At 37.8% G+C, this 27316-nt stretch overlaps 1 protein-coding gene across 2 annotated transcripts in view; it reads left to right on the top strand.

Annotated features, from left to right (window-relative positions):
* Nucleotides 1-27316, top strand: part of ATP2B1 (ATPase plasma membrane Ca2+ transporting 1) — a gene marked incomplete in the record, with an annotated part of 70462 nt that overhangs the window by 13847 nt on the left and 29299 nt on the right. Inside the window, 8 exon segments of one of the 2 annotated variants that reach the window (XM_072401233.1) lie at nucleotides 3891-4313; nucleotides 13448-13645; nucleotides 16162-16419; nucleotides 16499-16624; nucleotides 17909-18040; nucleotides 19430-19468; nucleotides 19682-19837; nucleotides 25530-25744. In XM_072401233.1, the coding sequence (XP_072257334.1) occupies nucleotides 4115-4313; nucleotides 13448-13645; nucleotides 16162-16419; nucleotides 16499-16624; nucleotides 17909-18040; nucleotides 19430-19468; nucleotides 19682-19837; nucleotides 25530-25744 (1323 nt within the window). 2 annotated transcript variants of the gene reach the window in all.

Here is a 27316-nt window from a genome sequence, read left to right as displayed (position 1 = left end):
CAGCTATGTTTACTAAGGTGAGATTGGTGGGAAACTCAACATGTCGGAGTGTCTTCTCATGGGGACATTTCTTCTGGTGACGTATGTCCAGATATCTCCCTTTCTATTGTGCCTATAGTGTGGCAGTCATTGTAACAACCCCTAATTGGGAAAAAAAAATCTGATTTTGAGTCATTCTTTTTATCTGAAAAAATAAAGCTCTGAAAACCCAGTGGAACAGGGTGAGATGTTCTAGAGCTACCAGATTTACTGTAGATTTGCACAACTTGAAACACTGTACATTTACAGAATCATAGAGGGTGTTGTATGGACAGAACACGCCATACCAAGAATAACATTTAGCTAACGCTGCACATGGCCTGTTGGTTATGGTGCCAGGAGTTATATTTTATTTCTTCTTTATACAAATATAAGAGTATTACTGACTTTAATTGGGTGTGTGATGGGAGAATTATCTTTTCCTAAAAGTCAAGCTGTTCTATAGTATAAATGCAGTTACTCTATTCTTTCTTTACAACAATTTCAATTTACAATTACTTCACATTTGGTTCTTGCAGATATTTATGCTGTAAAAACCAAACCCCCCCCCCCCCCCCCCCCCTCTTTTCTATCTCAAAAATGGGGTCAGGTGGAAAAGAACAGTCTCTTAATTAGGTGCAGAATATTTATTAGAAATAATAAACTTCTGGCATTTCAGGATATTAGATATTTCTTCCTTTTTCCATTCTATTAAAAAAATGTGTAGGCAAGTGTTAAGCTTAAGACAGGCTAATTAATTGAATATTTACATTTATATTTATATGTGGGATTCTTAAACAGGCTTCCCTTAACACAATAAATGTACTCATTTTGAACTCCCAGTGCAGCTGCAGCAGCTGTACACAGCCACTTTTATTTTTTGCTTAGGAACAGGTGGAGAGACCAAGGAAGAAGTAGGGGGTTACCCGAGTGTTTTTTAGAGCTAGATACGCATCAACTTTGTACTCAACTTTGTACTCGCCCAAGGAAATGCCATCAGGTACTCAGAACTTTGATCTATGAGTGGGGATGTTCATCATGAACACTGTGTTGTTCAATCTCTTCTCACAAATTAACAAGACAAGAGAGTCCTATGGTTCCAGCCAGTGAGAACCAGCCAAGTAAGCATGTTCCTATGCCGCACGTAGATGTCTTGTTAGTGAAACAGGTATAGGACCGAAGTCTGAAAACAATATCATCATCAAATGGTCACCCACTTGGAGTAGACATTAACGTACCGTAGTAAACAGCTTTTCTCTTAGCCTGGTTTGATTACTATTACGGTACAGGTTCTCCCAAAAACATGCATTGAAATATCTGTTATAAGCTGTGATAAAGTGACGTTACATTATATTGTTCCTACTCATCATTGGATGTCTGTAAAGAGCTAGTTGCAGCAAATTTAACATAAACTTCTTTTTTTTTTTTTTTATTGTGCTTATTTAACATGATTCTGATGAAAAAGGTCCCGGCAATATGCATTGGTGAAAACGGCAATTACTATAGTGGTTCTGGAAAAAGCAAAAATCTCCAGGAAAGGCCAAGCATCCGTAGTATTGTTAGCACCAACTGTGCACCAAGAAGCAATGAACATACCCCATGTATAGTTCAGAATGGCAATGCTAAGAGACTAGACATTGTTGATAAATATATGTTTATTTTCTTTTTCTAATTAAATTCTTATTTAAAAAATGTCTTTGTGTTTTATTAGGTTCCTTTACTTCCTGGCGTAGCTGCAACAGGAAGCAAAAGGAATTCCCTGTCAAACAGTTGTCACTGATACTCATTGGAAGATTCCTCTCTATTTCTGTTCTGATGACAAGTGTAATATTTTTGGATTTATGTGATTACCATGGGGGAATCCCACCCTTCCCCCAGCAGGTGGGCAGAAGCAATATAAAATCCCAAAGGGAATTTGGCACAAAAAATTTTGGCTATAGAAAAGTTTTGATTGGAGTACAATTAGTTCTGGTTGTATCAGAAATGGATCTAGGTAGATTTCTAGTGCCCCCTCCCCCTCTTCCCAGCTGCTGAAATATAAAGTGAACTAAATGTTCATCCTTGCCAAGTTGCATTGCTGAGTTGTATTTGCTATGCTTATAAATCACTTCTATGCGGATATTTTTTTGTGTTTTTCCTTAAATGTGGCGTAAGATAAAATACTTTACTGTAACACCTAAATCCTTTTCTAGGTCATATTGTAGATAACCTACTCTTTTAATGTCTATATCTACAATAATATTTTGTCTGGCTCTATGCCTGGCTGCCTCTATATCTGCCTGGTTTCAGCAGCTAGTGTCAATACCTATAGGTTTTGGGTGTGTACTCAGCAAATTACCTTTTGAATTATTTTGTAACATATTGCTGGTATACTGCCATGTTTCATATACAGTTTGAGTTTGCTGTAATTTTTGCTATGTTCTGTAACCCCATACTACATTGGTTTGTCAGGCCTCAGATGAACTAATTAGATTAACCAAGAAGCTTTCCTTAGATAATCATTTAGGGAGCCATTTCTTATGCTGGAGCTCGCCGCTGATAATGTGCAGTTGAAGGTCAAATGCTTAGCAGAGAATAGCAGCAGCAGAAGCTTAATCTCAGGCAGTGGTTTAAAATTACTTAACCGTTGGCTTTTTAAACATCCATCAAAGCCTTTTATTCAAGCCTGATCTCTTGGCTAAAACGAACCAATATTCAGGGAATCTGTGCTTGTTTACAACTCGAGTGTTAACAGTATCCCCCTTATTTTGCTTTTTGAAAGAATGAATAGCAAGTGTTCTTTTCTTGGACAGAATATGATATGGGGTTAAACTGGGAGCTATTGCATAAGAATCTCTTGTCTTTCTGTTCCTTCATAGCAGGGTTACAGGCTAAGCTAAAGACATTTGGTGTTTGTCATCCTCTGCCCAAAATAGGTCCACTTAAATTAGGCACATGCTTGCAGGAGGTTGTCATTAGAGGCTTGCAGTCTTGGGGCTCTGGCACTTTTCTTCAATATTTTCATATTTCTATTGTAAAAGATGAAACTAATGTTTGCGTACAGAAAATTCTTGTATTGGGGAAAAAAAAACTTTTGATTTGTTGAAATTAGATATTGAAGACCGACCAATAGTTTTTAATATTTTACATATATGCATAGAATTATGTGATAAATATCTGGAAATGATAATTGTATGGTCAAGTTCTTAGAACATCATAATTACTTGGCTAACTTTAAACATTTTAACATTATTCTGCATGATGTTCCAATATTTTAATGTGTGCGGGGTTTTTTTCTGCACATCTCCACTTATCGATATAGAAACAACTTGCCTGTTTTCAATCTATTCTACCTCTGTCTTCCACCAAACCAGGGTACCTTTACGTACATTGTACACCTTAAGAAAGAAAGTATGTGTTTACTTGCAAGAAATAGTGTCTGTCTTCTATACTTCCGTGCCAAACATAAGTTTAAATGCCGCAGGTCTAATACATCCAGTTTGCTAGTCCGCAGCCTTCATGCCTCTCCTGTTCATTCATACAATACACAGCCACAAGCTTAGTTGTATGAATAGACAGAAGGAATGGGAGGCACGGATGCCACCTCATATCTGTGAATTGGACATGCTGTACCCTGACTTTCCTTGCACCCAAAGTAAATCTGGAGAGAATGAGAATGAGAGTGTGAAGGTCCCCTGTTTTTGTAGAAGAGGGAGGTATAACAGAATAAAACGGGCAAGTTGTTTTTGCCTGGAGTTCAGTTTTATTAACGGTAGACCATAGTGTATTAGATATATTTGATGTATTTTATACGATTATGTTTTACAATCTGATTATATTAGTCATTTTCATTTGAAATAAAGTATTTTTTCTTTTTTTTTTTTTCTTCTTAGAGTATTCTGGATACAATTTTCTGAAATAATGACGTTTACCATGGAACAGTATTCGGGACATATCTGTGGAATTACCCTTCAAGCTTTTTGAATATCTCTTTACAATGCACTTGATATAGTGTTGTCCACAAAAGGCTTTGTTTCGTTTAGCTGTGAAGACCCTTCCCAGCTGGATATTTTGACCTTCTCTGCCCACCTGTCTGCCCAAAGGGATTGTGGCAGAAATGGCGAACAATTCAGTTGCATACAGTGGTGTAAAAAACTCTATAAATGAAGTAAATCATGGAGGAGATTTTGGGATCACTCTTCAAGAACTTCGGGCCCTTATGGAATTAAGATCCACCGATGCATTACAGAAAATTCAGGAATGCTGTGGAGATGTATACGGCCTATGTAGTAGATTAAAGACCTCACCGCATGAAGGTAAAGAAACTGTAAAGCCTCATCAGTTTTTGTACTCCACAACATTGTGATGTGCAGCAGCGCAGGATATTAGGGGTTTAAACACTTTAATTTTGAATAGGCTGCCAACACACCTTTAATTATGAAAAATAGATCTGCACAATTTTAGCAAAATACACAGTGTATATGGTTCTGTGCATTGCAGTAAGAAATAATGTGTGTTTCAGTGTACAGCAAAGGGTGTGTGTGTGTGTGTGTTCTTTTTTCCCCCCTATTTATTTTATTTTTGAAGAGTAAGGAAGAGGTAGAACCCCTGTATTGGTTTTTATTGCTACCTGTGGCTAGATTGGAAGAACTGGAAGCGAAAGGGACCTGAAAAAAGATTTAGTTTTGCAACAGAATTTATACTTGTCTCCCAATGTGTGGGCTTCCAGGGACCTTTTGCATGCTGTCCCTTACATTCCTCAACATTGCTATTCTTTGCCTGTCACTGTACACACATTTGCAAGGAAATTTTATTTTAGAATACAGTGGGATAGGGTTAGAGCCTCTGTTAAGTGTTTATCTGTGTTCCCTCAGTTTGTGCTAATGACCAATATACTAAAATTAAATAAATCTTTCTACACCTATGGTGTTGGGTACTGCTTAACTTGCATTGATTTTGGGAGAATGACAGCTCTTCCTCCTCCTGATACCCATGTTCACTGAGCCCTGAAAATGTTTTCTGCATGCAGACTTGTGAACATGTCTACTGGTGACTGGGCATTTTTGTTGGTTCATCATAGTGGAAAAAATGGCGCACACATCCTAGTTTTGTAGTCTTTCCTAATTGAGTGAATTATTTAAAACCAAATGGAGTCATTAATGTTCATGTATTTAATCTTGTAGCCCATGACAAGGTCTCTGTTGCTGGAACAGGCACTGCAGCATATAAAAGGTTGAATTTTTTATGCGAAGAGATGTAAAAAAAAAATTGGGTCTTTTTTGTATTCTAGTTTGTCTTGGTCCTGCACATATGCCAAGCTAGCAGTGGCTGGATAAAACTGCCAAAATGAAAGCAGACTTTGCTGGCCTTAGCCAAAAGCAGCTGTAAGTTTGAGTAATTGGTTAGGAAGCCTGAAACTACTGTTAATCCTATGAACCAGACAAGGCACATGCATCATGGTGTCCGAGCCAAAATGATGCCAAGAGTTTGGGCCTTTTGTCATCATACCTGGTTAAGTTTTTTTGTGGGGTAAGCCATGTGCCATCTTGGACCAAGGCAGAGTAGTTTAGGCACAGTATGGGGTTTTTCCTTCGAACAGCTTAATGTACTCTGTGGGGTCTGCTGGGTTCAGATGGTATTGTGGATACCAATGTAGAGGTGGCATTCACAGAATGAGGAGCAGCGAGTGGTGTAAGAGGAATTGTCTAACTCCTGGAGATATTTCAGATGGAGATGTACCCCTAGCAGCTTGTTGTCCATTGGCCACTAGATTCAACCAGTATCCCATAATTCAGCTGTTCCCGTGTACCTCTGCTGACAAATGAGAACGGCCTAATGTAGCTGCTAACAGATGGTTGGTGCAGTTAGACTTGGATGGTTTTTTTTGTAGCACTCTGCTCTCTCCCACATAGGTCTGCTTCTGTGCAGTATCCACTTCTTCCTTCTGCCCATGCCTTTTGTTCTGCAATAAGCCTTAAACCCCAGCTGATTTACACTGTCATCTACCACATCTTCCTGTGTAGGATTTGGCTGGAGAGAGTAGCAGTAACTTGGTAATATCTTATAGGAAATAGGCTGATCTCTGTCCGGGAGGAAGCGGGTGGTTTGAGTTGACCTGTGTTGGGTTATAAGGAACTGTACAAGATGCCTATACTATTGTAGTCTGTTGAGCCACTTTACAACTTGGTTGTGCTGGAACTGATTGAGGAGACAATTCCACTGGTAGCCTACCGATCCCATCCCTAGCTCCACTGTCCCCTGCTTTTCACTTTTGTACATGTTTGTTTGTAAATGTTGATTTTATATTAAAAATAGGATAGGTGCCAATTGTCTTATCACACCTACAGATAAGCAATTCGTGTCATTAAAACTAACCTACAGTTAGTTTTAATCATCTACAAATTGCTCATTGCTCAAGGAACCCCTAGCAACCTTCGGAAAAACCTTGGGGTTCCACACAACCCTGCTTCAGAAACTGCACTTTATGAATGGTACCCATTGTATTATGTCAAAAATGAGAATGCACAAATTGCAAAGCAATCCTTCTTGGAATTTGGCACAGTGACAGGATTTTTTTTTTGGTCACTTTATCACCTAGATTAAACTCCCTATATACAACTGTACAAACTTATGGCAAACTAAACACACTAAGCAATGTGTAATGTAATTTTCCGTGATGGAGGTCAGAAAATTCTATAGCGCATCACATATTTAACATTCCTCAAAAGGTGCTCTTGTTGTGTGTACACCATAGGGGAGTACATGTGTTGTCATAAAGAACATCTTCTAAGTTCCTGATTATTAAGCATTGTTTCCACAGTGCCCTTTTCTTACCCTGGGCTCTCATGGGTGTACAAGACAACATGGAGTAGCCCACCATAAAACCAACCTAAATGTTGGCCAGACAGCTGTGCCAAGGAGATAACTACTGATTTGCTTTAGCAGGACTTTGATAATCTGGCAATCCTTTTTTATGTATTCAGTGATTCTTTGTAAAATGAAGAATGTGTGTGCTTATACCTTTGCGTTTATTGCAGTGACTTTACTACTGTGTGTGTTTTTTCCTCTTCTTATGACTGTCTCTCATCTCTTAGCATGGTCATGCTATATTGTAATGTTTGCCGAATTACTTTGCATGCAATGTACATTGCACAGATTGCCAAAAAGACACTATCTTGTGTGTTGCTATATTGTAAAATGTTGGTCTTCATTTTACAGTGATGATGTCAGTGCTAACAATAGCTCGCTAGTCACCCAGTGTGCAAGGCATTGGGGATAAAATTGCAATGTACATGCATTCATACTACTTTTGTAACCTCTCTTAGGTCCTAAAGCTTAACCCTGGAAGTAAAGAAAAAAAATCCCCTTTTGTGTTCCTGACACCACTACAAGTCAAAACTGTTCATTTGTACCAAAAGAATTGTAGATGAGGTGATACTCTTACTCGTAATATTCTTCACTCCTCACATATGCAGTATTTTTATCCCCGGTTGGGCAAATCCTGAGCAATGCAGAATAAGGCAAAGGAGGAAAATAAAAAAAAAATCTGGGAATGTTCCATTCAACAGTAAGCAAACAGAATGCAGACAAAGTGGAAATTTTTTTTGAGCTTACAGTTACCATAGAAACTGAGTAGTCACAAAAAAGATGCAGCCTTTCTGTACATTTATGCTTGTTAGTGTAATTGTTTCCTCCCTATGTCATAAGGTGCCTGTAGATGTATGGGGTAAAAATGTGTGTGGGGCACATGCAGACCTTGCTGGCTATGTGGCTCACTTGTGTCATAGTGATTTGACAGGTTAGTGTTTAGTGTCAGATTATTTGCTTGCTTTCCATAATAGGCTGAAGTTAAAGGGGTCAGAAACATTTGCCCCCCCACTACCTTGCTCCATTGGCTTAATCAGTCCCATATGTAGAACTTTTGTTCTGCCACCTTCTGTATGTTCTACCTGCTGCATGTCTTACTGCTTCAATTATATTTTTTCCCATTTTACACATTCAACCTAATTTATACTACTAACTTTCCAGGATGCTGACTATTTGCATTATACTGCTGCAGGGGATTGGTTGAAGAATATGAAGAGAGTAGAGTACTGCATTCTCTGCCGTGATCTAAAAGGCTCAAATTCTACCTGCAGTGAGCAGTTTTTATGTGCCATTAAAAACTCAGTATAGTTTTCTGCAGTCTGTTGGCTCACTTAGGCAAGATTTTATGTTTCTCATTCATTCATTCATTATATGCTGCAGGTTACTTTTATGATAGATGATGCCCATTTCATAGAGTGATCCTCACTCTTTGCTGGAAATGGTGTATGGTGCTTCAATTCCTGCAGATACTTCTGAAGGCTATACTTTTTCTCCTGTTGTTGAATTGCCATCTTCAACACTGCACAATTTTCTCAGGGTGGGAAATTGCTTATAACCAGTTTCACATCAGGATGTAAATTCTGCATGTAAGAAGCTTTGTTATGAGCTTATGCAGAATGACAGGTTTTCTTGGTCCCATTGGCAACCTGGAGTACAGGTCGGTCCGGTTCATGTCCTTGACTTCACCCTGGCCATGATGTTACATTTAGCTTGTGGCTTTTTTTGGTAGTACAAGGTACACTGTTGCTCTTCACATAAAAAAAAAATACCTTACCAAGCTTGTGTTTTGATCCTTGGCCTTTAAAGGGGAACTAAAGTTAAAATAAAATATTATAAGCAGACAGGTTGTCTATTGCAGAAAGGACAGACAATGTATCTTTTGTAGCAAACTAAACTTACCTTCCTGGTAACATTTTTTTAAAATTCATTGCCTGAACCAGCATCTTCACTTATTCGCTGTCCAGGTTTGCAAGATTGGCTAGGCTAGAATGACGTTACTTCCGCATATGCACATGAAGTTCGTTCATTTATTTCTGGCAGCCACCTATTCCGGAATTGTAGTCAGCTGTACACTCTAGTATTTATTTTAAGCAATATAATTTAGTACTGCTCACAATTTGATTAGTGTCAGGAGGAACCTAGCTTGTCTGATCCCACTGAAGAGCTGTTGCCGCACACATTGCTGAAGGTCTTTAATACTGGCAATGATAAAGATGTCAGAACACACATGTATCACAGCTTGCAGGGTTTGCAGGTGCGTAGCCGCAGCCTAGTCAGAGTGATAATGCTGACCCGTTTACTTCCAACAATGGTCATAGGAGCATCAGAAATGTACCATGTACCCGTACTGATGACTAATAGTTTATTTTAGAAAATGTGGGTGACCAGGTATCTGTTTGTTTACCTGATGAACAGATTGCAGCAGAATTCACTTTAGAAAGAAGGCAGGCTGGCAGTGTCTGCAGGGCCTGCTGCTTACGGCTTGGTCCCGATATCACAGAACACCCTCGGAGGTCTTGTGAGATATGTACCTCAATGAGACAGAGCTGCTATTTTGGCACAAGGAGGCCATACGTTATTTTGGGTGATTTTAATGTCTAATGGCTAATCCGTGTGGGGATGTAGAAATACATGTAAAATATACATGCATTTTCTCTCCTCCCCTCTCCTGACTGCTGCTTGACTTACGATGTGATCTACAAAATACACACATGCCTTTTCTATGTGCTATGTAAACTAGCAGCTTGTTATTGACATGAATACACAGGTTCCACTTGAAAAGGTAGATACCATTGTTAAATATTTAATGTTCAGTAATGTCTTTACCAATTTAACAATATCCTTTGTTTTTTCCAATGACCTGTCAAAAATACTGGCCAGTGCAGTTGGTAAATATCCAGCCAAAGCAGCTGATTGTAAAGTTGTAATGCATGTAATATATTGGCAATAGAATAATTTTACCACCCAAAATGTTTTGATGTTATAGAACTACTTTACCACTTTACAGCTATAATGATGGCAGCTCTAATTATTGTTGCATCTCCCTGCATGTGTTGTATTTGCAGATTGGCACTATTGAGCCATGTTGTGTCTTTATTAGTTCACGTTGCATAATGGTTTGCCTGATTTTTGCTGTACATGAGACCTGTACAGTTGTATGTCCTGCCCAAGTTACACATGTATCTGGCTGCACGTAGGCATGCACACATCTCGCTGTAGCTGCAGGAGTAGACACTGTAATGTTCCCATGTAACTAAGGTTAGTGGAAAAGGTTTCATTCAGTATCTGATCAGCATTAGGCTTGTCCAGTCTTCTAGTTAGGCCTGTATTTGTTAGAAGTTAGTCTTTATGCCCTAAAAGTTTTTTTCCCAAGGAACTTGATATCCTCTACCAGTTTCTCACAACCTTTGTTGCACACAACCCACCTTGGTCCTGGCTTAGCAATAAGGTAAAGAAAAAAATCACTTTGAAACATTAAGGTTTTTAAAAATTGGGACTAAAAAGTGCTCATTCATAAACACACATACAAACTCAAATACACACGCTGGACATAAAAATAAACCACGGTTGTGCAACACAAGTGTCCTGTCAATAAATGCTTTTTTTCCTAGATTCATGCAACTTTTAGCCCAAATTTAAACATTTGTTGCATTTAATCACTTTTGCATTTAATTGCATTGAATCTAATTGGACATTGGTATAAATTTTGTGATTGTATCCAATGGTAAAAAAAGTGAATGTCTTGGGTAAAAGTGTGGTGAATCAAAGGTGAAAACACTCTATTATCTCCATTATGTATCCCTGCACAAAGTAGCATTAGAGGAATACTTTGAGTCACTAGTTATGGTTAACTCCTAACCTTTGTTTCTCAACCAAGGTTCCTCCAGAGGCTGCCGGGGTTCCTTGAGCAATGAGCAGTTTGCACCCTCATGTCACCTATGATACAATAACCAATTATTTTTTTAGCCTACCTGTAGGGATGAAATTCCTCCCAATAGCCAGAAATGAACCAATTGTCTAACACATTACACATGTACTAGTGTATATATTTAGGTGTCTGCATAACAATGTTTATTACTCTATTATGCCCACTATGTTAAAGAATTGGACCCCTGCAGCCTGCTGTGCCGTTATAAAGCTGACCAAGGAACTGTTGTCTGTTATAGTGACAGATCTGCTAATTTAAGCAGTTTTCAGATTCTGTGAAGAATGTTTGCAGAGTGAATTTTTAATAGGTGTTTTTTGCAAAGTGATTTTCACCGCATTACAAAGTGAATATATTCCATTCCTTTTTAAAGAAGTTTAATTATCAGACAAAGTCCAGTAGCATTTATTGTAGATGCCAAGTTTTCTTTGAGGAGAACTGCTGAAAATCTTCGCCTTGGTAAACTCTAAAATACAGAACTGCAACATTAAACTGTCATTTATCTGCCCTTTTCTACTCTTGTTCATTATTCAAACAACAAAGTTGAGCACACAGGTTACTGCTCCCTAAAGCAGCGTTAAATCCAGCAGATACTAACCTTTCCCTTTCTGTCATTGGCATCACTGTCCTATTTTTCTCTTCTATATTACAATCTTCAACCACCTTGATCGGCAGGATCAGGGTGACTTCACTTGGGAGCCGGAGTTCATTTGGTCCTGCTGCGACCTGCTGCCAACCACATTCACAGCTTAGCAAATTTTGACAGAAGGGACAATCATCAGGCAGTAAGAATATTTATTGTTGAAGGGACATCATCATCTGCAATAAAGCCCTGCCTGATCAAAGAGTTTTAAAGTAGAACTTGGTTGCATTTTACAAGACAAAACAAAAAGATCTATATAAATAAAATTGTTCATATATACATTACACTTTATAATGTTTTATTTTTGTAATATTAAAGTTTATCTGTATCCATTTTTTTCGTATTAGAGTTGGGGAGGATTAGGGCATGTCTTACTGTAGTATAAGGGGCCGTTGGAGAGAATTTCACTTCCTAATAGGGTCTTTTTTTAAATTAAAAAAAAAAAAAAAAAAAACATGTTGGATTGCTCGTTTTTTAATTTTCTAATTCACATAATTTTTCATAGTTACTGTTGCACAGTCTTTAGGTGGTAAGAGGAGGTCTAGAACACTTTCACTATTTTGTCACAGTGGTGCTTTTTTGATACAAATGTTGCAGGTAATAATGCTACATTAGAAAAGCAGCAGCCTTGTGGTCCTTTATTAATGTGTGCACCTGCTATGCCATGCAGTCGAGCTTGGTGAAGGATGGTTTGAAATGCGACATACATTGGTTTATTCAAAAATTTAAAGAACCACCAATTAGGTGACTGTACTTCATGTTTTTTAAAATAATAAAAAAATATAATTATAATATAATAAATTTATTCTATAAAATTCTACCAAGAAAAGATAGGGAATGATTTGTTTGGCTTTAATACTAGTTGTCAAATAGTAAAGCTGACTTATGGGCTTAGTAATTTCAGGGTAATTCTTGCAAACTTTAGCTGATGTGGATACGTGTTTTAATTCTGTTGCATAGAAAGGCAATTATAAACCAGAGCAGTGATCAGAGTAATTAAATTTAGGCAGATTTATTTATAAATTTCGTCCTTGTCTTTTCTGCATGTATCAGTGCAATAAAATGAAATCTGACTGCCACTTCTAAATTTTGTTCTTGAAATAGGTCTCATTCCAGTGGTGCTTCTGTTGCAGACCTTTGCAAAACTATGGGCCACTACTTACTATGTACACATGTCAGATGATTCCCCTTCAAAACAAGCCGCAGAATCAGTCCTGGCGGGTTCATGAGCGACCTCAATGGAAGTGAAAGGAGGAGAGTGCGAAAGGGTTCCGCTCCATCATTCTCCCCCCTCCCCATAGAACAGAACGGCACTGTATGTGCAGCGCTCGTAAATCCATCTTTCGGTCGTTTGTGAAAGTTTGTTTCCAACGAGAAAAATCTAGCGTGTGTACGTAGCATAACAGGCAGTGTTTATTTTGTTCTCATTTACTTGTTACATTTTCATGGATATGCTTATTGCAAACTCAGATCCGTTATGTTTCTCCTGCTGCCCGTCAAATGGGAATAATGAATGGACCTATTCGGTCCAATGTTAACTTTTTCTTTTTTTTTTTTTGTGTTTTCAAGCAGTAAAAACATCAGGTCTGAAAATGCCCCTGGAATGTAATTTTGTATTAGATTTCCTGGCCTTTTGAACAACTTCTGTTGACTGTACATCCACTGCTGTTATGCTAGACATAATGGTTGTTAAATGAGGAACATATCGAGACACTTGCAATGTTGGTAGGGATGAATATAGTTGATATAAAAAGTTAGTCATCAAATTTAAAAAATCAGGTTGGTCAGTGTAAGCTAGAAAACAAGCATTTACACAATACATATTATAAGTTTGCTTGTTGCATTTCAATGGACACTGGCTTAATATGATCCTATATTCCTTGCTTTTGATGTTCTTTATTATTTTGTCATTGTGATGACTCGCTTTAAAAGTAATTTGTTAATTTGACATTGTATTAATATTAGTTTGTAAAATTTGTCTCTAACTCTATTCTCTTTTCCCTTTTTCATTACAGGTTTAAATGGAAATCTGACAGACCTTGAAAGGAGGCAAGAAGTATTTGGAAAGAATGTTATACCTCCTAAAAAGCCAAAAACGTTTCTTCAGTTAGTATGGGAAGCATTACAGGATGTAACATTAATTATACTAGAAATAGCAGCCATAATATCTTTAGGCCTTTCTTTTTACCGACCCCCTAGTGGAGATAACGCATGTAAGTATTGATTGCACTGAATAACTGTGGTATCTAGCCTGGGCATGTTAAACGGGTGGGTTATGGTCTTTATTGGAAACCTAAATTGAATGAAGCTCATATTGATAGGCTATACATCAGTTTTTACAGCGGAATACATTATATTATGTTGCGTGGATCCTTTCAGTATTTACCACATTAATAGTAAAGTAATGTAATCGTATGTGTGACACTTATTAGACATAATGTGGACCCCTGTAGTTCTGTCCTCTGTTTGGCCTGCAGTTTCCTTTTGGTTCTGATATGCCTGTCCTAGACTAAATAAGAGTTAAAGCTGCAAAGGTATTGCACAACAGTTTTCAAATGGTGTAAAAATATAAATAAATGATACCCCAGTGTACCACTGGGTACACCTCTTTCTATCCTGGACAACTGGATGTGAGAGCAAATTCTCCACAACATAAAGACTTTCACTCATAAGACAGCTGTCATTGAAACAGCTGTCCCTGTTAAAAATGTTTTCCTTTCCTCTTGTGGTGACAACTGTAACATTTTGAATTACCCATCATTTGTGTGTCTGTGAACGGTGATCAAGAAAAAAAACAGCAGGTCTCCGAATGTGGAAGAACTGGACTTTCTCATTCTACCTAAAATTAAATTTGACTATACATGCATCAAATAATGGCTTACTTCCTAAATTATACATTTTTGAATATGGTTTCCTAATAATACTAAACTACAGTTTGATTACTAAAGAACATTTGATTTAGCTTTGTGTTTTGAAGTGTAAATGGAGATAGTTAATTCCAGTGCATTTGTTTATTCTGTACAGAAAAAAAAGTCTTTAGTACATGTCTCTGTGTATATATTTACACAGTGTTTCTTTAAAGCAAACCAACTAAAGATTGTGTAAATTGAAACAGCTGAAACAAGCATGCAAAGAGTGACAACTAGCTGAACACCTGAGATTTATACTCATTCTGGGTCATTGATTCAGAAATTATTAAAGGCAAAGGATCAGAACACCAATCAGGTAACCAGGTCAGCGTTAGACGTTTACATAATCTCACAGTGAGAGGTCCACTTAAATAGCACCAAAGCATATTTTGGTTTTATGTATCTTTCCTTCTATTTATAGCATGTTTTGCAGATCTTTAAACAGATAAATTCACTTTTGCCCTTACCAGAGTTTCTTACCATTTCGTTGCTATCTGGTGAAGTGTCTGATTAGTGCTATGACATGGATAATTAAATATTATCCTTTAAATTTAAAATTCATGAATCATTCAGAATAGCTCCATAAACAGTTTGTAAAGTATATGGTTTTGGCTATACCTTCTAACGCACTTTATTGCTTTGCAACAGTTCACAAAACATAAATCGAAGTAGCTATGGCCAATTTTTGACTGCCATAGCCCCAATAATTTAAAATTGGTGTGATATATGTATATTGTTTGTCATACACAAACACATTTCTTTTTCAAAATCACAATTTTTAGTACCTGCCAATTTTTTTTTTACTTTTATCAAGCTGATAGATTATTTTATTTATTTTTTTTTTACTTTTATCTAGCTGATAGATTATTTTATTTATTTTTTTTTTTACTTTACAAGTTTTTAGCTGTATGTTGTGGCCTTTATCAGGTGCTCATTTTTGAATCAATTTAAGTTGTTTAACGATCTCTTGCCTGGGGATCAAGTATTTTAATTTTTTTAATGCATTTCTAAAAATTTGTGAACATCAGTTTGTGGATTGAAATTGATCAACAAATTGAAGTGGCATATGGTCGTTTACTTAAAATGCACTTGCCTGGGTTTCTTTCTTCTTGCATAACCCGGGCATACAAAAAGATGTCATGTTTCTCATTTTGAAAGATAACCCTTTATCCGTTAAGCTGCCCCATTGAAATAGTCCACATATATTGAGAATCTTCCTTTATCAAGACGTTCACAGAAAAGGGCCACACTCCCTGCCGGGTGCAATTTCCTCTATTAGAATATATGCTAGTTTAGGACTAGGAAGGGAAAACTTTTCTTTTTCGTATATTTTGTGGGTCCCTTCCCACCTATTTGCAACCACCTCGTACATGCGTATTCTGCAGCTTTATGATCTTTCTCTAGATGTTGTTTATTTGAGACCCAGAGCACAAGTTATTCAAGTACTGAGAACAGATCTGAAAACAAGAGGCACCAAAACCTCACCCTTTCTATGGCCATGTTTATTATTTTCTAGGGCCCTGGTTTGTTCCTAATCTGCCTGTGCAGTAGCTTTTTGGATCATTTGATCCAAGGGGGTAACAATACCAGCCAAGGGAAGGAGAGCTGTTTTGAGCAGGGGACTCTGTAATTTAGGGGCAGTAGAGAGCTTGTACAAAGGAAGAATGACTACTAAAAAGTTTTTCCTCTGCAGGTATTACTTTTATGTGCTACTGCATAACTTGAAATATTTAGTAAAGTACAACATTTGTTTTTTGTTTTCTTCACCTTCCTGTTATTCTAACCAATCTTTAATTCACATTTTTATTTTTTTCATTTAGCAATATGTGGAGAAGCCAGTGGTGCTATAGAAGAGGAAGAAGGGGAGGCAGGCTGGATTGAAGGAGGTGCTATTCTTGTATCAGTTGTATGTGTGGTGTTAGTGACAGCTTTCAATGACTGGAGTAAAGAGAAACAGTTCAGAGGGTTGCAGAGCCGAATTGAACAAGAGCAAAAATTTACAGTTGTCCGTGGAAGCCAAGTTATTCAAATTCCAGTGGCAGATATAGTTGTTGGAGACATTGCACAAATAAAATATGGTAACTATTTTGTATCCTAATTTTTGAAATCATGGAAAATCAAATTTGTCCAGTTTTTGACAGATTATATTTGTTTTAGGTGATCTGTTGCCTGCTGATGGAGTACTTATTCAGGGAAATGATCTTAAAATTGATGAAAGTTCATTAACTGGAGAATCTGACCATGTTAAGAAAAACCTAGTAAAAGACCCTCTACTGCTTTCTGGTTCGTATCATTCACCATTTGTTTAAATCCTTAACATGTTAAAGTTGTTACTCCTCATTCAGGGTCTCAAAGATTTATTGTAATAATGTCATTACTTGTTATTTTTTATCCTGCATCCAGTATACCTTTTTTTTTTTTTTTTTCTTTTTTAATTTATTTTACAGGACAAAGCTTACGTTAGTTATTACTTTTAGTTTTTCCTCTAATGCTCTTTTGCTTGTAAATACACTAGTTAACTGAAACATAAAACCCCCTGCCTTATTTTATGACAGACGAATGCCACAAGACCTCTAAAGGTGTCCTTTGGTGTCTGGCAGATTCAAGTCATTGCCTCCACTAGCCTGCTTTCCCCCCATAGTGCGGTCTGCTACCATCTTTTTTCCAGATAAATGACACAAGCTTCTGGCTATCGACATGGACCAAGAAAACATGGTTCATCAGACTAGATCACCTTCTTTCATTGCTCAGTAGTCCAGTTCTGATACCATTGTATGTGCTCTTGGTGGTAGCCACAAACAAGCACAAACTGACCCCTGTCTATTTCAACATTCTGTTCTGCAGTAGTATGGGATTGGACTACACAGGCTTGCAATTTTTGGTTATTCACTTAAAATGTTGTGATCAGCTCCTCTAGTGGATCTACTTATAATCCAAGTCAATAAGGTATGCAGTTTATTAGCAGATTTCCTGTACCCTTGTACTTATAAAGACTCCAAGGATAAATTGGGTGTGATATTTGCACCTTGTTTATCCTGGCACAAGAGACTGGTCTTGCAAACTTCAGTGGGCTTCTTTTTCCACCTATGTAGGAGTGTACCTCACTAAGTATGATAGTTCTACACAAATCCTCCCGTGGTTACCTTGGTGTAGCAGACTTTCCTGATCTTTATCATCAGAGTTCCTTCAGGGAATCTAATCCAGTTTTATATCAGAGGCAATGTGATTGGGTCACCTCTACAGAGGGGTAGCCTGATTCTAAAGCATTTTAGAAGTTGATGGGACATACTCTATTGTGTTGAGGAAGCCTGGCTCCAAATTTTTGTGGTTAGCATGTCATTCGACCTGCAAGAGTCAAACATGAGGAAAGATAATTATATGGGAGGAGAAGCCTTAGAACAAGCATATAGCTTCATTTTTCCCTATGCTTTTTGGGATTAATCTCCTCAAAACAGTTTCCTTAATTTCTTGTTCAGAGTTTGTCAATATTTCCTGTAGAAATCCAGTTATTAGAAAAGTTTCATGGCTAGTTTTAACTTTGCATATTTTAATGTTATATTTTTATAGGAACACATGTTATGGAGGGCTCGGGAAAAATGGTTGTCACAGCAATCGGAGAAAATTCCCAAACTGGAATTATTTTTACTTTACTTGGAGCTGGAGAACATGAAGAAGAAAAAGAAAAAAAGGAAAAGAAAAGTATGTTTTTTTTTTTTTTTCGTTGTAATTTGCAAATACTGTATTAAATTCTACTTCTGCTAAAATTATTTATGGTTGTAAAACTGCACACTTTGCTTATGATTTTTGACAGAAACACAGTTTTACATAATGTATTACCTTACTACCTGTATTTGTCAAATATCTAATATGTCTAATAATGTTTCCAAAAGTATTGAATACTTCATAATTCCCCCATTTCTTTATTCCTTTACATTGCCTGTGGTTTACCCTATTGCTTATTTTATTTAGGGTTGTAAGAATAGCTGTCTGACCGACATGTTCTGGAGCTCTTTGTTGGGAGAGCCATTGGAAAACCCATAGGTCTCATTATATTACAAATCCTTGCCATCTTTTCTGCTAGTTTTAGTGTGTGTTAATAGGTGGCCAAAGCTTGGCAATCATGTAATGTTTGGATCCTTGCACGGCATACCAGACCTGCTGGATGCTATCTCTTAACAGCTGTGGGCCGAAACCACATTACTATATGGCCTTCATTCACTCTTTTCATGCAGGTGGCACAAGTCTGCCGTAAGATATAGTGCAATGAACCTTTCTCATTTCAAAAACGGCTTGTCCTGTGGTACTGGCACTTATTATTCACCACAGCTTCTTAAATCATCTTTATGAATACTTTACTTCCTGAATGTGGTAAAATAAATTGATTGTGTGCCTTTCAGCTTTTGCGAATTAGCATTGTAAATGTAAATTATTTTATGGTGCCTATATATATATATATATATATAGCGAGTATCAGATATGTACACCTTATGCAGTTGTAAATCCCCTTGAAAGGTCCTCTGTTAGCATAAGAGGAATATTGACATTGAATTTTTCAAGTCCTACAGAATGTCCTTTTGGCAGTAAAATGTTGCCATGGTGATAAGTGACTTAAATTTGAGAGCATTACATGACAGATGCCTGCTCTGTGATTCTTCCATGTGAATCTTATTGTGATTTAGGTTATCAAAATGAATTGTCAGTAACTGTTACAGCACAGCACAGGTCTTTATGTTAAATCGAGAAATATTTATGTTTTTTTTTTTTTTTTTATATAGAATGCGCTTTAGGTTTTCTACACAAGTGGTTTGATGATACAAGACCATGAGCTTTTTTTTTTTAGACTGCCTAGTACAGGCAGGCTTTTTTTTTTTTAACTAGATTTATTGTTTAAATGAGCAACTCTGGAAAAGCGAGACCATTAACACTCCATGTAGCTGACATATAATCATATATATTTTGATTGCCCACGTTTACTTCTCTGTCAGTAAGTTGCCAACATTTTGTTATCAAAGAAGTAATTTTTTTTTATTGTTCACATTTTTTGTATCTTGACTCAAGTAAGTTCAATTTGCATATGTTTATTTGCAGACAAAAAACAAGATGGCGCAGTTGAAAATCGAAACAAAGGTATGTATTCTGCTATCAGTACTTTACATATAGTTACATATTACAGGTGTTAATTTAGGCAGAAAAATCTGGTTAGATTCAATAGACAAAGTGTGGTTTTGAAAACTACATTTGTAGTTTTTTACTGTAAACACATTTCTATTTTTAAGAAGTTGAGCTCTGCTGTGAAATCCTGTGGGTATGGGTTTATTATTGTCTTTATTTGATCTGCAGCAAAAGCCCAGGATGGTGCAGCCATGGAAATGCAGCCCCTTAAGAGTGAAGATGGTGTAGATGGAGAGGACAAAAAGAAAGCAAATTTGCCAAAGAAAGAAAAATCTGTTTTGCAAGGCAAACTTACAAAATTAGCGGTGCAGATTGGCAAAGCTGGTATGTACATATATCATTTTCCATTTGTTGTGAGGTTTAGCACTCTGCAGTATACTCTTTGATTTTTGTGTTGCAGGAAATGCTTCCTTGTAATACCATTGTTAATCATACCACTGGGATTCTTGCCACTGAGATTATTTTACTAGTCTATTTGGACTGTCACTAGATTAAACTCATTTGTGCATGTATTTTAATGAGTCCCTTACCGCTTTTGTGATGGCAGATACCATATTTTAGTGGTTTTTGTGACATCAAATTGGTCAGTAAAAAGTTTAGCTAGTTTCAATTAAATAAAGTTTTTGTTCTTTATTTAAAGTAGACCTATCGCTACAATTTTAACTTTACTTAAAAGGGTAGAAAATTGTTTTATGTAAAAAAAAAAGTTTGTGATTTTTTTTCCCTGTCTTTACTGCTGTGGCGGTAAAGACTGAATGGTAGGCCAGAGCCTCCAGGGATGATACCTACATTGTGTATCCTGGGTGGCTTGAGGTTGCGATTTCTGCACATGCCTGATCTCAGCTGTTTACGGAAAAGGCTTTTTCCCACAATAAAAAATTGTATGTTTCACAGCACACTAGCATGTAAATCAAATGTAAGTCAATGGAATTTACAAGAGATAGGGGGCGGTGACAGATGGGTAAGTACTTTAGCTATAGTGTTCAATTTACATGCAAAACAATCCAAATTTTAAGCTGCATCTAATCAGATCTATGCTGTGACATATATATTGGCAATTACTTTAAAATTTGATTACTTTGATACATCTAATTGTATCCATAGATGGCTAAAATAGGTTTGGACCCTCCACAGACCAGTACCTATTTTAATGCAGAGGACATACCTTGTCTTTTAAAGTAAAAGTAAACTTTATAACTTAACTGTGACCAGGCAGTTTATGGTAATAACCTTACCTAACTGATCACAATTTTTTTGAATTACTTTCCTTGTTCTATCGTGGGTGCCTCCATACTCACCTGAACCTCTTCCTGATTTCAACAATGTAGGGCATCTTCATTGTCCAGGCCAGGGTGGCTTAACTGGATACCTTCACAGTGCATGCTAATAGGAATTCATTCAGTTCTTGTGATTTCAGGGGATGACTGGGATATGTGGCATATCCTGGCCTCATGCACTGCACTGCTTGTGCACAGCTTAGTGTACTTAGAAAGGGAGCGAACCAGCAGGAAAGTCATTGCAGAAGGGATATCATCACCTGTCCAGTGTTTAGCCTTCTGACAAACCATATCCACACAAAAAAAAAATAAAAACATCTAGGAAACCGTGCACAAACTCTGTATGCTTGCAGTGAGGTGAAGTTACACTGAAGTTGGTATGAAAGCCTAAAAGCAGATATAGAGGTCAAGGTTGGCTCCTTTACTTCATAAAGTGTGTGCGCATATATGTGTTTTTATAGTATTTTCTATATAAGATGTATAATTTGTAACATTATTTTTTTAATTTACTTCCCAGTATGATGATTGTACAAAGCTTTTTTGATTCTGCTAAAGCCATTAATGCTCTAAGGTCATGTGAGGAATCATTTTAAGTAGATTCTGGCCTATTAATAACACATCTTTTATTGTGGACTTAGCAAGGTCTTATGCTTGTTCATAGTATCATAGATGTATTAATATGGGTGTTCAGCTTATAAAGGATTCAGTAGGACTCAGCTGAAGATTTGAGGCAAATGCTATGCTAATTCTGTGTAACAGGTACATAGATTGTTTGTGGTTGTACTTCTAATGACAAGATTGTTGTATTTCAAAAGCCTAAATAGTTACAAGTGGGGCTTTACATCATCCTAAACAGCCAAAAGTTTTGATTGATTTTTTTTTTAAATTGCAGTTTTTCCTGGTGTTTGCTTTTGTATTTTTGATAACTACTTTGTATGACTACATATGTTTTTTACTCACCGCTGCTCTGTTGGATTAAAGTAAAATTTTATATTTTTTTTATTTTAATGCAGTTCATCTGCCCACTACCTCTCACTTACTCTATTCCCTCCTACAATTATTTTTATTAATAATAATAAACAGGATTTATATAGCGCCAACATTACGCAGCGCTGTACATTAAATAGGGGTTGCAAATGACAGACTAATACAGACAGTGATACAGGAGGAGAGGACCCTGCCCCGAAGAGCTTACAATCTAGTAGGTGCAGGAATTTACACACAATATGATAGGAGATATGTAGTGGTGGGAAGTATTGATGGTTTCAAAAGACAGAAGAAGATGGGTAGGCAAGTTTCAAAAAAATGGGTTTTGAGTGATGTTTTAAATAAGCAGAAAGTAGGAGAAAGGATGAGGAAGACCATTCCAGAGAGTTGGGGCAGCTCTAAAAAGTCTTGTATCCGTGCGTGTGATGAGGTTATGAGTAAGGAAGTCTTTAGTAGCTCATTGGAGGAGCAGAGAGCGCCTGGGGGAGTATTTTTTTTTTAACAGGTCAGAAATGTAAGTGGGACAATAACTGTGTAGGGATTTGAAGGCAAAGCACAGGGGTTTCAATCTGATTCTAAGGTGAAATGGAAGCCAGTGTAGAGAGCTGCAGCGGAAGAGCAGCGGTGGGAAGGAAAGATGAGTCTGGCTTCACCATTCATAATAAGATTGTAGAGAAGAGAGTCGGGTTAGTGGAATACCAGAGAGGGAGAGGTTACAGTAGTCCAGACGAGAGATGATAGTGTGTGTACAGAAAGAGCGTGTACAAGGAGTTTGGTGGTCTCGGGACAGGTAGGGGTGGATTTTGGACATGCTGCGTAGATGAAAGTGATAGGACCTGGAAATGTTCTGAATATGGGGGGTAAATGAGAGGGCAGAGTCAAAGGTGACACCAAGACAACGTGCCTGAGGGGAGGGACAGATAACACCATTGTTAGTGGGTGAGGAGGAATTGCCATTGAAAGAAACCTGAAAGGAGTACTCAGACAGATAGGAAGCAAACCAAGTGAGAGCAGTGTCACAGATACCAGTGGAGCACATGATTTGTATTAGAAGGGGGTGATCAACAGTGTCAAAAGCAGAGGAAAGATCAAGGAGAAGGAGCAGGGAAAAGTTGCCTTAGGGCTTGGCTCTGATGAGGTCATTGGCCACTTTAGTAAGGGCTGTTTCAGTGGAATGGGCAGCTCTAAAACCAGACTGGAGAGGGTCAAGGAGAGAGTTGGTGCTCAGGTAATTGGTGAATCTTTTGTAGACAAGGCGTTTAAAAAGTTTAGAGACATATGGGAAAAGGGAAATAGGATGGTAGTTAGAGGGTGGGGTTCAGTAAGGGTTTCTTCGGGATAGGGAGAATTATGGCATGTTTGAAAGCTGAGGGGTATTTACCAGTAGAAAGGGAGAGGTTGAATAGTTCAGTTAGGGCAGGGGCCAGGGTGGAGGAATGGGCACAGAGTAGCTCAAAGGGAATTGGGTCAAGCGGACAGGTAGTGGATGGAGATGATTAGAGAAGAGAAGAGACTTTGTCCACAGTAATAGGGCTGAGGGAGGCCAGTGATGGTTTACAGATGGAAGGGGTGGGTATGGTTGGAGTGGCTCATTGAGCAGTAACATCATGTTTGATTTATTCAATTTTATCTCTAAAGTAGGTGGCAATGTCTTGGGCAGAGAAGGTTGTTGTGGGGGGAGAAGGTGTGGGATTTAGGAGGGAGTCAGTTGTAGAGAAGTAGTTGTGTGGGTTGGAGGCTTGAGAGGAAATGACAGCGGAGAAATAATTTTGCTTGGTGACAGTGAGCTCTGTGTTAAAGTTTTGTAGCTTGGCTTTGTAGTGCATGAAGTCAGCATTGAGGCCAGATTTTCTCCACTTGTGCTCAGCTGCACGAACAGTCTTTTGTAGTTGTTTGGTGTGAATGTTGTGCCTGGGTCAGGGGTTGGCAGGCCGGCGGTAAGAGAGTGGTTTACCTGGGTAGCAGCTTCATCTGGGCAGGTGATTTCAGAGAGAGTGTGGGTTAGGTACGCAAGGAAGTTTGAGAAAAGGTGGTCAAGGTTACGGATATCTCTCTGCCATTGACTAGGTCTGAGATGTGGCAAAGGGGAGCAGGAGTTCGATAGGTTGAAGGTGATAAGGTTGTGTTCAGAAAGGGCAAATGGTGAGTTGTCAAGGAGGGTGAGGTTGCAGAGTTTGGAAAATACCAGGTCTAGAGTGTGTCCAGCTATGGGTGTGGGGGCCATTGATGTGCTGTGTGAGTCCAAATGAGGAGGTAATGGAGAGCAGTTTGGCTGAGGAAGGATGGTTGGGCTCATCCATTACAACAAGAAAGTCATCGAGGATGAGGGTGAGCAGGTCATGGGAAAGAATGTGTGGGAGCCAGGAAGCAAAGTTATCCAAAAGTTGTGATACTGGCCCAGGGGGGCGGTAGACAACAGCAACAATGAGGGGTAAGGGGCCAAAGAGATTTGACAGAGTGGACTTCAAAAGAGGGGAAACTAAGGGATAAAAAGGACTCTGTATGTACAGTTAGGTGAGAGAATTAGACCCACACCACCCCCTACTTTGTTGCCAGGTCTGGGGGTATGTGTAAAGTGCAGACCTCCATGGGAGAGAGCAACGGCAGAGGGGGAAAGCCAAATTTCAGTGAGAGACAAAGTTCAGAGATTTAGAAAGGAGAAGATTGTGTATGGATTTTAATTTATTGCCAACCGATCTGGCATTCCATACACTGCCAGAGAGAGGGGATAAGAACTTTTGGGTAGGGTGAATGGGGATGAGGTTAGGAGAAGGGAGTATCTTTCTGAGTATATGGAACGGGAGGCTGTGTAGGGGACCAGGGTTTGGTGAGATGTCACCAGAGAGTATCAGTAGAGAAAAAAGGTGCAGGAGCACAGACAGTGATATCAGGAGAATGAAGGAGCAGGAAGACAATGAGTAATCAGACTGGGGAGTACAGGGAGTAGTGCCAGCAAGGAGAGAGCAGAGTGAATAATACATTTTTACAAATAATTGCGATCCATATGCGTACATTAAACAATGTGGCAAACTGAAGTCCATGAGAGGCAGACCTGTAATATGGGTTGAAGTGAGGCTTCTAAACTTGCTGAGTGGGATATGATGATTCAGTCAAAGAGATGGTTTAATAAAATACCAGTTCAGAATGGCAGCAGCAGAGGATGTGTTGGAGTCCAGGTGAATAAATAAGTCCAAATGCATGAGATGGGAGTGGCAGAGTAAAATTGTATGTCCATATCTGTTCCAATTCCTTTGTCAATTCCCTGGATTAATTCCACTTATAATTTTGGCACAAAGATTTGGGCACATGACCAGGGTCCCAACGTGACCTTGTCTGTTGTTTAAATAGAAGTGCTTTGGGCCCTGATAATGGATGGACATAATGTGCTGTCAATCCTATATTTGCATATATGTATGGTTTTGACAGGGATGGTAGTGTCATTTGTAGATCTTTTTTTTTTATCCTATATGTTTCATCATATAGAAATATGTGATCCGAGACTGCTCAGATTGCCAGGTTAAACGTTCCCAAAAAAGGTGTGCTATATCACTCGCCACTGATTTTACACATGGACAAATTAGGTTAACTACACTGCCACGGGGTGACCCATTTTAATTCCTGAATTTACTTTTATCTATCATTACATTTTAGATGTATTAAGGGCCAGATTTTTTCAGCCCAGTACTTTGCCCAATGTGAATTTGTTAAAATATTTTAAGGTATTATATTACAGTGTATTTTTTGTTTTTTAGGCTTGGTGATGTCTGCAATTACAGTCATAATCCTTGTTCTATATTTCGTCATCAATACATTCTGGATTCAGCAACGTCCTTGGTTGGCCGAGTGTACTCCCATTTATATCCAATATTTTGTCAAATTCTTTATTATTGGAGTCACAGTATTGGTAGTAGCTGTTCCAGAAGGTCTTCCACTTGCAGTTACAATTTCCCTGGCATATTCTGTTAAGGTATGTATTTGTAGTTTTTTGCTGCCTATTTACTGCATTGTCAATGTGACATAAGGAAAATCTTACGAGAGACATCTTTCTTTAAAAAGAATTGTGCTGTCTTATGGTTCATGATCAGGAATAGGTGATTAATATTGCTTACACATTTTTCACAGTGTAAGCAATACACAGTGCTTACACAGTGTAATAAATCTGTCCGCAATAGTTATATACTATATATGGTTTATATAACATGTTGGTCACAACAAGGTTGGACAATTTTATGTAGGTATCAAAGGGAGATCATCCCATCCATACATAGCTAATTGTTTGCCATCAATAGATTATTTATATGACCCTAAAACAAATTTTTTATTCCATGTTGCAGTACATAACTGTACCAATGTTTTTGTTTATTCTTTTTGCTTTCATAAATTAGGCTTGTTAAAAGGTTAAAGCTTTTTGAGGGCCTGGCAGGTGATAGAAAAGCTAGGTAGACTTTCTTTAGGAATTGTGTGTATCAGATGAATAAATGTAAAAATGGTTTAGTGTAATCAAAAGTATTAATAATAATAAAAAAAAAACTAAACCACAAACATTCTTAACCACCTAAGCGTTACACTGAGGTCTAGATTTCTGTACCAAAAGTGATCCACTGTTTTTCATGAAATTTTTTTAAATTGTAGACCTGTAACTTACAGAAATATGTCCGAACAGGGGTTCTAGTAGATAATATGAATATAAAAAATGTTTGAAACACGAGATCGGCGGACGATGATCGATGGAGGACGACGCTGGATGAGCACAGGGGGACCAGGTAAGTAAGGATGTGAAAAATCTCGGGCTTAACCATCCTTGCAATTTTTTTTTGCCCGAGCGAAGGTCGGGCTTAACTGCAAGGAGGTTAATGGGAGGGAGATGGAAAAAGGAATGAAAAGGGGAAGGGAAAATAGAAGGCTTTTAAACTGGAACTAAAACGAAATGTATATAAAATATAAATTTTATTATCATATTCTAAAACCACATAAGGCACACATTAAAATATTCAGTTGTGACTAATCATATATATACACACACACACACCAATACATCTTGGGATATAGATGATCCAAATGACAATAGTCTAATGTAATGGGAAATCTCCTGTTCTGACGCGTTTCGCCCTTATGGGCTTCCTCAGGGAATTAGGAGAATATTTCTAACCACTGTGAAAAACATTTTCTTATTGGAATGAATGGGGATTTCAAACATGGTTGTTGAAACACCAAGTTTCAACACTGTGGAAAACCGTACATGTAGACCTATTCATAATACTGTATCCTGCGTCTTGAGTCATATTTTCCAAACAAAGGTTTATTATTTCAAATTATGACAGGTTTTATAAACTTATTAGATGTTAGTGGTTTATAAGCAAAGAGAGGGAGGGAAAGATTATAGGGGAGCTCTGATATGGACTCAAAAATTGTAGAATGGGCCCAGCCTATATGAAGTAAATTCAGAATTGGAGGGGGATAAAAAAAAGGGAAGAAGGGGAAGGGAAAGTAGAAGGCTTTTAAACTGGCACTTTACGAATACGTTCTGGTTTTAAACGCC

This window comes from Pyxicephalus adspersus, chromosome 2, assembly GCF_032062135.1.
Source record: "Pyxicephalus adspersus chromosome 2, UCB_Pads_2.0, whole genome shotgun sequence".
NCBI classification, from domain to species: Eukaryota; Metazoa; Chordata; class Amphibia; order Anura; family Pyxicephalidae; genus Pyxicephalus; species Pyxicephalus adspersus.
This window is presented reverse-complemented; position numbering and strand designations above follow the sequence as displayed.